The sequence below is a fragment of the Schistocerca nitens genome, chromosome 7 (assembly GCF_023898315.1).
Source record: "Schistocerca nitens isolate TAMUIC-IGC-003100 chromosome 7, iqSchNite1.1, whole genome shotgun sequence".
In the NCBI taxonomy this organism is placed as follows: Eukaryota; Metazoa; Arthropoda; class Insecta; order Orthoptera; family Acrididae; genus Schistocerca; species Schistocerca nitens.
Window position 1 is genome coordinate 67,829,670 of NC_064620.1, and position 12,831 is coordinate 67,842,500.

Below are 12,831 nucleotides of genomic sequence, written 5' to 3' on the forward strand. Positions count from 1 at the left end.
GAATGAAAATGAATAAATTACCCATGAATGGTATCAGTGATGACAGTAAGCAACTAACTGGTTCCAGGTGATCCACAGATGAAAATGGAGACCTGTTGTATCACCTGCATATACAGCCAGTGCACTTTTATTTCACCCAACAAACATGTTCAAAATCTTCCCAAGAATCTAACATTACAAGGTGTACGACTCTGCTTCCGCTGTTTGCCGATAGGTAGCGACAATGGTAAGTAGCGGTCGAAAGAAACAGATCACAGACATCAGGCAGTTAGCTTGGACCTCTGGTCAACAGAACCTCATTCAAACATTAGTCGATTTGTGTCGGCATCATAAAGTTGTTCTTGATTGAAAATGTCAGTTTACGGGCCTAATTCTCATCACTTGCAGGAGGTGTTACTGTTTTGTTTCAATATGAAGAAAACAGCAGCTGAGTCTCATCGAATGCTCTCAAGTATGTATGGTGAAGGCGCTATTAGTGCAAGAACGTGTCGTGAGTGGTTTCAATGCTTCACGAATGGTGATTTTTAACGTCATAGACCAGCATAGTGGTGGACGAGAGAATGTTTTCGAAAATGCAGAATTGGAGACATTGCTGAGTGAAGACTTGCGTCAAACTCAAGAAGAATTTGCATGATTAGTGGGAGTGACACTGCAAGCCATTTCAAAACATTTTAAAGTTATGGGCATGATTCAGAAAAAAGGAACTTGTGTCCCGTGTGAGCTGAAACCAAGAGACATTGAATGGTGTTTGCGTGTTTGTGAACAGCTGCTTCAGAGGCAAAAACGGAAGGGATTTCTGCATCGCATTGTGATTGGGGATGAAAAACGGGTTCATTATGATAACCCTAAATGCAAAAAACATGGGGATATCCTCGTCATGCTTCCAGGTCAACGGCCAAACCGAATATTCACGGCTCCAAGATCATGCTCTGCATTTGGTGGGACCAGCTCGGCGTCATGTACTACAAGTTGTTAAAAGCAAGCGAAACAATCATAGGTGCTCGTTATCGAATGCAATTAATGCGTTTGAGCAGAGCATTAAAAGACAAATGACCACAATACAGCGAGAAGCACTATAAAGTGATTTTGCAGCAGCACGACAACGCTCGACTCCACATTGCAAAAGAGGTCAAAATGAACTTGGAAACATTAAAATGGGAAGTCCTACCCCACCTGCCGTATTCTCCAGACATTGCTCCCTCTGACTATCACCTGTTTAGATCAATGGTGCATGGCCTGACTGACCAACACTTCTGATCTCATGAAGAAGTCAAAAATTGGATCAATTGGTGGATCGCTTCAAAAGATGAACAATTTTTTCAACGCGAGATCCGTTCACTGCCCGAAAGATGGGAGAAAGTAGTGGCCAGCGATGGAAAATACTTTGAACAATACATGTGTAACCAATTTGTTTCACTAAAGCCTCAAATGTTGGGGAAAAAAGGTGGAAGCAAAGTTGTACACCATATAATAAACAATGGTAACAAATGGTCTAGTACACAATTAATCACAAAATCTCATTGGAACATGAAGAGGAGCTCAAGGGAGTACATAAATGATATTGGCTAAGTAATGACAATAAATTTCACTAACAGTGGTACCAGCTTCACAGATAATATGACAGTATTAAAGTGAAGAGAACTCTACAATTAATGCAAGAGAAACATAGAAGCGGGGGAGGAAAGCACTTCTTAAGAGTAGAATAGGAATCATGAAACTTAACATTCTTTCATGTTAAGTTACTTAGATACTATTTTGTCAAATCAAGATGTGATTGGAGGCTGTGGCTTTTATGTGAAACAAATTGTTGATGGTGTGCAGTAATAACTAGCCACAAATTGCTTTTAAGTTACTTTATTCAAAAAATACCGTATTACTGGTTCATGCTTTTGTAAAGTTACATTGGTTGCACGAGAGCCTTCTTTTTTTAATTGTATCAATTTGAAACCAGTAACAATACTTTTTGAATAAAGTAACCTAAATAAATAAATTTTGCATTAAACTCAAGAAACCATTGCAGACACACACCAAGTGATGCAGGAAGCATGGTGATGAGTGCTTAAGCTGTACTTGGTGTTACGAAATAGTTCACGTGGTTTAAAAATGGCCAGACAGAAGTTAAAGATGAACCTCGTTCAGGACACCCTTTGACATCTACCGACGACGCTCATTCAGGAATGTCAACAAAATTGTGCATGCCAATCAAAGAATGACTGTCCGAGAGCCTGCAGACAAATATAACATTGCAGATGGATCATGTCATGAAATCCTGACACTGCATCTTGGAATGCATCATGTTGCTGCCAAGTTCATCTCATGGCTCATAAGTCAAAACCAGGAAGATCTTCGCCTCATAATCTGTGAAGAGACTTTCGATCACACAAATGAGAACGAGATGTTGCTTATGAGAACCATAACTGGTGAGTCTACAGTTATGATGTTGAGACCAAGGTTCCATCTTCACAATGGGTCAGGCTCTCCAAATATGAAATGAAGCTTGTCAAGTCCGGTCAATTGTCAAAGCCATGTTGATAGTTTTCTTTAACTCTGAAGGATTGGTTCATCCTAAATTCATGCCACAGGGATAAACTGTTAATCGATGGAACTATTGGGACGTGCTGTAACGCCTTTGAGAAAATGTGAGAGGGATACGGTCTGAAATGTGGCAAGCCAATTCATGGCTCTTGCATCATGACAACCCACCTGCACGTTCATCCCTGTTGATGTTTGACTATTGCACAAAAAAACCAAATCACTGCGCTGCCTCATCCTCCGTGCTCTCCAGACCTGGCCCCTGTGGACTATTTTTTATTTCCAAAGTTGAAAATCCCATTGAAAGGATGAAGATTTGCAACAGTAGACAGATAAAACAAAATTTGCAGACAGTGCTTCATGCGATCCAGCAAGAGATGTAACAAGATTGCTTCCGTAAATAGACATGGCATTGGGAGCAGTGTATCAGTTGTGGAGGACAGATTGTTGAAGGAGACCATGCACAATAAGTAAAAGATTAGCGTAGAAAAATGGTGTGGACAAAGTTCCGGGATTTTTTGAACAGAACTCTTACAATCAGGATCTTTCATTCTGCAGCAGTGTGTGTGTGTGCTGTTTTGAAAATTCATGGAAAATTAAAACTGCTTTGAACAAGGGCTCACACTTGAAGTCTCACCTTTCACGAGCAATTCTATTATCAACTGAGTTATCCACATGACTTACTGTTGGCCCCTCACAGCTGTAATTTTGCCAGTACCTTTCTCCTACTTTCCAAACTTCACGGAATAGCTCCTGTGACATTAGGAAAGTAGGAGAGAGGTATTGGCAAAAATAAAGCTATGAGGGCCAGTATTAAGTTGTGCCTGGATAGCTTAGTCAATAATAGAACTGCCTGCACAAGGCAAGGTTCTGGGTTAGAGCCCCAGTCTGACACAAAGTTTTAATGTGCTAGGGAGTTCCTAGGAATCCAATGACTGCAACCAATATTTCCACTTAGGAATTTACACATAAACCACACACTCAAATTAATACTGATACAACATTATAATTACAATATCCTAAGCCACAAAAAAGGCTAAGTAATCTCAAAAAGTTTCTGGCTTGCATCAAAAAGCAGTGCTCACCTAAAGGTCTCTTTTTTGGCTGAGAGTTGCCTCCATCCACAACAGCTGTAGTGGTGGATGATGAAGGAGATGGTGCTCGGCGCTTCCTGACTGCTCCAGTTAGCAAACGTGCCTGAGAACTGCGGCTGCTGCAACATGAAAAATGGGCCTAACGTGAAACAGAATAATAGCTGTGTTTGACTGATTTATGAAAATGACTGATATTCACCATAGTAAAACTTCACAAGCAGTAAAGCACAACCTACAAATGGAAGCATCAAGTTTATTAACAGAAACTAATAATATTTTTGTGATTGTAAAATAGTTGAGTATAATTCAGTGGTGATGACCTAGTTACCTATATTTCAATTTTGCTGTGCAAAATAATAAGTTAACAGCAAGGATACCGAATTATTAAGCTCAAAACAACACACACATACAGCAAACTGCAAGCAATGACACAATAGCCCAGTCACTTTATTTGGAAGTAATGCAGTACAATTTTTGGGACACAATACTGAACTGAGTGTAAGCTGAATATTTTGATAGTATGATTTTTTACATGTATAAGTGCTATATATACATGCATACTCTGCAAACCAGGTGCTTGGCAAAGGGTACGCCCCATTGTACCAGCTATTTGGGTTTCTTCCCCTTCCATTCATATATGGAGAATTGGAAGAATGATTGATTGAATGTCTCTGTGCATGCAATAATTATTCTAATCTTATCCTCACAATCCCTATGTGAGCAATATGTAGGGGATTGTAGTATATTCCTAGAATCATCATTTAAAGCTGGCTCTTTCTAGCTCTGGTTTAGGTCTACCTTCAAGAGTCTTCCAGTTCAGTTCCTTCAGTATTTTTGTGACACTCTCCCATGGATCAAACAAACCTGTGACCATTTGTTCTGCCCTTTTGTGTCTATGTTCAATATCCCCTGTTCGTCCTATTTGGTACACACTTGAGCAACATTCTAGAACAGGTCACATGAGTGATTTGCAAGCAGTCTCCTTTACAGACTGACTGCACTTCCCCAGTAGTCTACCAATAAACTTAGATCTACCACCTGCTTTATCCACGACTGAGGCTAAGTGATCATTACATTTCATATCCCTACAAAGTGTTACATCCTCATATTTATATTGGTTCTGTATGTGAAGTGTTTCATTTTTGTTTCTTTAAGCACGTCAATTGGATTCATATAACCAGTCTTGTTCGCCAAGCCTGTTGTGAATCTGTTTGAATGAGTTTCGTTGATTTTTCAACAGAACTGATTTCCATAAAATTGAATTACTATTTGCTTATTTAATAGATAAGTCTGAAAGAGGGTGAATTCACTGCACTGGGATGAATTTTTTTGCAACACTACATTTCCACTGTTGTTGCAGGAAATTTCTGAGAGATGTCATTTAGTATAACACGATATGTGCACCTGCTACTAAGAGTTGAACTTTTGAAATATACCTACACAACATATACTCAAGTTGCACTTTTCTTAACTTCATTCACACGTCCATATAGCCACTATTCTATGAAGCTAGTAAAAGCTACAGTAAGAGGTTCATAAAAAACAGAATTTGGATAAGCAGAAGGAAAATGAAACCATTAGCTCTGCTTCAGCTCCCAACTGTTGCATCAGCTCAAGTGGTTATGTTACTTGGAGTCGCAACGAAGGAGTAACTCAAGTATATTCACAATACAGAACTGTATACTGTAATTTAGGAGCACGATAACACCTGTTCGATGAGGTTTCGGGTTTGCAGCCGGATCATGTTGACTTCTTGCCACGAAATTTCGGCTAGCAATTGTCCAGCCATCTTCCGGTGAATGTCCATCACTAGAGACTGCAAGTTCCGGCGTCGGCTTTATAGCAAAATACTGGCGTGGAAACGCATGCGCATTGGCGACCGTCACAGGAGCGTCCTCTGTAGAAATGCGTGCTCGGTTTCCGACATCGCCTTGGATTCTAGCTGCCATCGCCAGAGGCATGGGAGGCGGGAGGGGGGGGGGACGACTTCTCCGACTTAGAAGTGGTTGGGGCGGGGGGGGAGGGGGGCGGTGCTGCCGAGGTAGATGGTGTGGGAGCAGCAAGGAGGGAAGTGCCCCCCACCATCAAGGGGGCAGGTGTGGTCCTTCGGCTCTGAGAGCTGGAAGCACAGCGGGAAGACATATGGCCGAACTTCCAACACTTGAAGCACCACATCGGGGGAGGGATATAAGGCTTGACATCACAGCGGTAGACCATCATCTTGACCTTCTCAGATAATGTGTCATCCTCGAAGGCCAAGATGAAGGCACCGGTGGCAAACTGATTATCCCTCGGACCCCGGTGGACGTGCCGGACGAAATGGACACTTCGTCGCTCTAAGTTGGCGTGCAGCTCGTCATCGGACTGTAAAAGAAGATCCCTGTGGAAGGCAATGCCCTGGACCACATTTAACCTTTTATGGGGCGTGATAGTAACAGAAACATCCCCCAGCTTCTTACAAGCGATTAAGGCCTGTGACTGGGCAGAGGATGCTGTTTTTATCATGACTGACCCAGACCGCATTTTTGACAAGCCCTCCACGTTCCTGAACTTGTCCTCTAAATGCTCTACAAAGAACTGATGCTTCATGGACACAAAGGATTCCCCATCAGCTCTTGTACAGACTAGATACCGGGGCGAATACATTTCGCTGTCATTCATAGCCTTTCGTTCCTCCCATGGTGTGGTCTGGGAGGGGAACGATTTGGGGTGATACCTGTTAGCATTAAAGTGAGCCCTCGAACGCTTAGAGACTGCTGGTGGTTGGCCACCAGCAAGAGAAGATGTGCCACGCTTCACTGCGTGTCTACATCTACATTTATACTCCTCAAGCAACCCAACGGTGTGTGGTGGAGGGCACTTTACGTGCCACTGTCATTACCTCCCTTTCCTTTTCCAGTCGCGTATGGTTCGCGGAAAGAACGACTGCCGGAAAGCCTCCTTGCACACTCGAATCTCTCTAATTTTACATTCGTGATCTCCTCGGGAGGTATAAGTAGGGGGAAGCAATATATTCAATACCTCATCCAGAAACGCACCCTCTCGAAACCTGGACAGCAAGCTACACCGCGATGCAGACTGCCTCTCTTGCAGAGTCTGCCACTTGAGTTTGCTAAACATCTCCGTAACGCTATCACGCTTACCAAATAACCCTGTGACGAAACGCGCCGCTCTTCTATCTCCTATGTCAACCTGACCTGGTACGGATCCCACACTGATGAGCAATACTCAAGTATAGGTTGAACGAGTGTTCTGTAAGCCACCTCATTTGTTGATTGACTACATTTTCTAAGGACTCTCCGAATGAATCCCAACCTGGCACCCACCTTACCAACAATTAATTTTATATGATCATTCCACTTAAAATTGTTCCGTACGCATACTCCCAGATATTTTACAGAAGTAACTACTACCAGTGTTTGTTCTGCTATCATATAATCATACAATAAAGGATCCTTCTTTCTATGTATTCGCAATACATTACATTTGTCTATGTTAAGGGTCAGTTGCCACTCCCTGCACCAAGTGTCTATCTGCTGCAGATCTTCCTACATTTTCTAATGCTGCAACTTCTCTGTATACTACAGCATCATCCGCGAAAAGCATCCACCCTGATGCCACCTACTCCGACCAAGGGCCTTCCCCACGGGCGTCATCCAGCCACAGCAAGGGCCACCTGGCAGGATGGCCATTGCCAGGAGCCCCAATGCCCCAGGGAGATGGACATCTACTCCTTGGCATACGTGGGGAGTTAACGGCGCAGGCATCAGTAGAGCGATCCCTGTGTTGTCAGGGGGCTACAACCAACAGGGTATATGACGGCCCCACCACAACGGACTGGCTACCGTGCTGGATATTAGGTGACAAGCAGTCCATGGTCATCGTGAGTGCAGAAAGCGACACTGCATTTTGCATGGCAGAAAGTGCACCCAGGAACGTATCCGTGCCCAAGGGATGGAGAGCAGGTGGGACTGCAATGCAACGACGAGTAAGCTGGCGAAAGGTCTCAACGCGTGATGGACACCATGCACCAAGTAAGGCGCCCTTCCCCAATCGGCTCGCTCTTTGGAATAATTTGTAAATATGAAGGTCAAACCCAAGAGGAGACCATCACGTAAGAGCCAGAATGTTGGAGACTCCTTTTAGTCGCCTCTTACGACAGGCAGGAATACCGCGGGCCTATTCTTACCCCCAAACCCACAGGGGGTACTCAGAAGAGTGTTCCTGGAGCCACTCTGTAGCAATTCTGGACATATGGGGTGTCACAGTGTTCTGCTGGAATTGTTCCTGCCCACGGGAATGCACAATGGACATGAATGGATGCAGGTGATCAGACAGGATACTTACATACATATCACCTGTCAGAGTCATATCTAGACTATTACGGGTCCCATATCACTCCAACTGCACATGCCCCACACCACTGCAGAGCTTGAACAGTCTCCTGCTGACAAGCAGGATCCATGGATTCAAGAGGAGGTCTCCATACCCACACATGTTCACCCGCTCGATACAATTTGAAACAAGACTCATTCAAACAGGCAACATGTTTTTTCCAGTCATCAACAGTCCAATGTCGGTGCTGATGGCCTCAGATGAGGCGTAAAGCTTTGTGTCATACAGTCACCGAGCATATACGAATGGACCTTTGGCCCCAAAAGCCCGTATCGATGATGTTTCATTGAATAGTTCACACACTGACACTTGTTGATGGCCCAGCATTGAAATCTGCAGCAATTTGTAGAAGGGTTGCACTTCTGCCACACTGAACGATTCTCTTCAGTCATCTTTGGTCGTTCTTGTAGGACCTTCATCTGGCCACAGCGATGTTGGAGATTTGATGCTTTACTGGATTGTTGATATTCACAGTACACTCGTGAAATGATCATATGGGAAAATCCCCACTTTATCGTTACCTCAGAGATGCTGTGTCCTATCGTGCATGCACCGACTACAACACCATGTTCAAACTCCAACTTGTTGTCTTATATAGGCGTTGCCGACCACAGCACCGTATTCTGTCAGTTTACATATCTCTGCAATTGAATATGCAAGCCTATACCAGTTTCTTTGGTGCTGCATTGTATTTGAACAAGACTGCTGAGGACAGGAAGTGAAAGCTTCAAAAATGTGGAAACTATGGCAGATCTAACCATGCCCCCCACCTACAAGTAAGTGCAGAAAATGAATAAGCCTGTTCCCTGACTAGATTATATTTCTAAGTCACTAACAGGACAGATATCAGCAATTACCATATGAAACTGTAGGAGAGAAAAACATACTTTGAAAATAGTGGTGGAAGCAGCAAAAGAATGTGAAACAGTTTACTGATGTTATTAATTGCCTAAAGATATTTGAGGATCAACTGTTGAATGATGACATCCTTTTCTTGTTCTATTGCAACAAATCTTGTGAACCTACCAACCAAGCAAGTAATAATATTTGCTGTGCTGTGCAGAGAGCTTGAACAATCTAGGTATCTTTCATGGCGCACTAAATTGTTGGAGTATAGCACAGAGAGACTGCTGAAGGATAGTTCGTAGTGCACTAAATTATTGGAGTATAGCATAGAGAGATTGCTGAAGGATAGCTATCACAAAAGCTTCTCTAATACAGTTGCAATGCATTATAATTTCCAGCGGCTGTTACCACAAGTAATATTCTGGAATGGTTCACATTACCCTCATTTTCATCTTCCCCAATCTCCAAACATCACTGTGTTCCCATCATTCACAGCATACACACCTTACCAGCTATGTTATGGAGTATGAAAAAATTGTGAATGTGCTTATGTTTATGCATGATTTGTGTTGTGTACACCCACTAAAGCAGGGATATAAAAATAACAGATTTTTATCAGCATGATTTTTTTCTGTATGACTGTGCTAAGACAACCAGTGAGATAGATATTAAAGTATCTTACCAAACAGAAACGGAACTCAAAAGGAGATACACTAATACAATGATGATAAATTAAACAAGTATACTTGTAGATTTGGAGATACAACACAATTATATATTCCCTAGACAACTGAGCGTAAGCTGCTGCCTGCCCCCCCACCCCCCCCCCCCTCCCCCCCATGAACCATGGACCTTGCCGTTGGTGGGGAGGCTTGCGTGCCTCAACGATACAGATAGCCGTACCGTAGGTGCAACCACAACGGAGGGGTATCTGTTGAGAGGCCAGACAAACGTGTGGTTCCTGAAGAGGGGCAGCAGCCTTTTCAGTAGTTGCAAGGGCAACAGTCTGGATGATTGACTGATCTGGCCTTGTAACAATAACCAAAACGGCCTTGCTGTGCTGGTACTGCGAACGGCTGAAAGCAAGGGGAAACTACAGCCGTAATTTTTCCCGAGGGCATGCAGCTTTACTGTATGATTAAATGATGATGGCGTCCTCTTGGGTAAAATATTCCGGAGGTAAAATAGTCCCCCATTCGGATCTCCGGGCGGGGACTACTCAAGAGGATGTCGTTATCAGGAGAAAGAAAACTGGCGTTCTACGGATCGGAGTATGGAATGTCAGATCCCTTAATCGGGCAGGTAGGTTAGAAAATTTAAAAAGGGAAATGGATAGGTTGAAGTTAGATTTAGTGGGAATTAGTGAAGTTCGGTGGCAGGAGGAACAAGACTTCTGGTCAGGTAACACACAAAATCAAATAGGGGTAATACAGGAGTAGGTTTAATAATGAATAGGAAAATAGGAATGCGGGTAAGCTACTACAAACAGCATAGTGAACGCATTATTGTGGCCAAGATAGATACGAAGCCCACACCTACTACAGTATTACAAATTTATATGCCAACTAGCTCTGCAGATGACGAAGAAATTGAAGAAATGTATGATGAAATAAAAGAAATTATTCAGATAGTGAAGGGAGACGAAAATTTAATAGTCATGGGTGACCGGAATTCGAGTGTAGGAAAAGGGAGAGAAGGAAACATAGTAGGTGAATATGGATTGGGGCTAAGAAATGAAAGAGGAAGCCGCCTGGTAGAATTTTGCACAGAGCACAACATAATCATAGCTAACACTTGGTTTAAGAATCATGAAAGAAGGTTGTATACATGGAAGAACCCTGGAGATACTAAAAGGTATCAGATAGATTATATAATGGTAAGACAGAGATTTAGGAACCAGGTTTTAAATTGTAAGACATTTCCAGGGGCAGATGTGGACTCTGACCACAATCTATTGGTTATGACCTGTAGATTAAAACTGAAGAAACTGCAAAAAGGTGGGAATTTAAGGAGATGGGACCTGGATAAACTGAAAGAACCAGAGGTTGTACAGAGTTTCAGGGAGAGCATAAGGGAACAATTGACAGGAATGGGGGAAAGAACTACAGTAGAAGAAGAATGGGTAGCTTTGAGGGATGAAGTAGCGAAGGCAGCAGAGGATCAAGTAGGTAAAAAGACGAGGGCTAGTAGAAATCCTTGGGTAACAGAAGAAATACTGAATTTAATTGATGAAAGGAGAAAATATAAAAATGCAGTAAATGAAGCAGGCAAAAAGGAATACAAACGTCTCAAAAATGAGATCAAAAGGAAGTGCAAAATGGCTAAGCAGGGATGGCTAGAGGACAAATGTAAGGATGTAGAGGCCTATCTCACTAGGGGTAAGATAGATACTGCCTACAGGAAAATTAAAGAGACCTTTGGAGATAAGAGAACCACTTGTATGAATATCAAGAGCTCAGATGGAAACCCAGTTCTAAGCAAAGAAGGGAAAGCAGAAAGGTGGAAGGAGTATATAGAGGGTCTATACAAGGGCGATGTACCTGAGGACAATTTTATGGAAATGGAAGAGGATGTAGATGAAGATGAAATGGGAGATACGATACTGCGTGAAGAATTTGACAGAGCACTGAAAGACCTGAGTCGAAACAACGCCCCCGGAGTAGACAACATTCCATTGGAACTACTGACGGCCTTGGGAGAGCCAGTCCTGACAAAACTCTACCATCTGGTGAGCAAGATGTATGAAACAGGCGAAATACCCTCAGACTTCAAGAAGAATACAATAATTCCAATCCCAAAGAAAGCAGGTGTTGACAGATGTGAAAATTACCGAACTATCAGTTTAATATGTCACAGCTGCAAAATACTAACACGAATTCTTTACAGACGAATGGAAAAACTAGTAGAAGCCAACCTCGGGGAAGATCAGTTTGGATTCTGTAGAAACACTGGAACACGTGAGGCAATACTGACGTTACGACGTATCTTAGAAGAAAGATTAAGGAAAGGCAAACCTACGTTTCTAGCATTTGTAGACTTAGAGAAAGCTTTTGACAATGTTGACTGGAATACTCTCTTTCAAATTCTAAAGGTGGCAGGGGTAAAATACAGGGAGCGAAAGGCTATTTACAATTTGTACAGGAACCAGATGGCAGTTATAAGAGTCGAGGGGGATGAAAGGGAAGCAGTGGTTGGGAAGGGAGTAAGACAGGGTTGTAGCCTCCCCCGATGTTGTTCAATCTGTATATTGAGCAAGCAGTAAAGGAATCAAAAGAAAAGAAAAATTCGGAGTAGGTATTAAAATTCATTGAGAAGAAATAAAAACTTTGAGGTTCGCCGATGACATTGTAATTCTGTCAGAGACAGCAAAGAGCAGATGAATGGAATGGACAGTGTCTTGAAAGGAGGATATAAGACGAACATCAACAAAAGCAAAACAAGGATAATGGAATGTAGTCTAATTAAGTCGGGTGATGCTGAGGGAATTAGATTAGGAAATGAGACACTTAAAGTAGTAAAGGAGTTTTGCTATTTGGGGAGCAAAATAACTGATGATGGTCGAAGTAGAGAGGATATAAAATGTAGACTGGCAATGGCAAGGAAAGCGTTTCTGAAGAAGAGAAATTTGTTAACATCGAGTATAGATTTAAGTGTCAGGAAGTCATTTCTGAAAGTATTTGTATGGAGTGTAGCCATGTATGGAAGTGAAACATGGACAATAAATAGTTTGGACAAGAAGAGAATAGAAGCTTTCGAAATGTGGTGCTACAGAAGAATGCTGAAGATTAGATGGGTAGATCACATAACTAATGAGGAAGTATTGAATAGGATTGGGGAGAAGAGAAGTTTGTGGCACAACTTGACCAGAAGAAGGGATCGGTTGGTAGGACATGTTCTGAGGCATCAAGGGATCACCAATTTAGTATTGGAGGGCAGCGTGGAGGCTAAAAATCGTAGGGGGAGA

The 12,831-nt window shown here is 42.6% G+C and overlaps 1 protein-coding gene across 5 annotated transcripts in view; it reads right to left on the reverse strand.

Moving 5' to 3' along the window:
• The window catches only part of LOC126195447 (PSME3-interacting protein), a 137,979-nt gene that overhangs the window by 66,863 nt on the left and 58,285 nt on the right, over positions 1 to 12,831 (reverse strand). For 4 of the 5 annotated variants that reach the window (XR_007538609.1, XR_007538608.1, XM_049934072.1 and 1 more), the window contains exon 5: positions 3,618 to 3,745. Coding sequence is in view for 3 of the 5 variants with exons in the window: in XM_049934072.1 (XP_049790029.1) it covers positions 3,618 to 3,745 (128 nt within the window). In the remaining 2 variants the exon portion in view is untranslated. The remainder of the gene's footprint in view (positions 1 to 3,617; positions 3,746 to 12,831) is intronic. The other variant, XM_049934074.1, reaches the window with a different exon arrangement.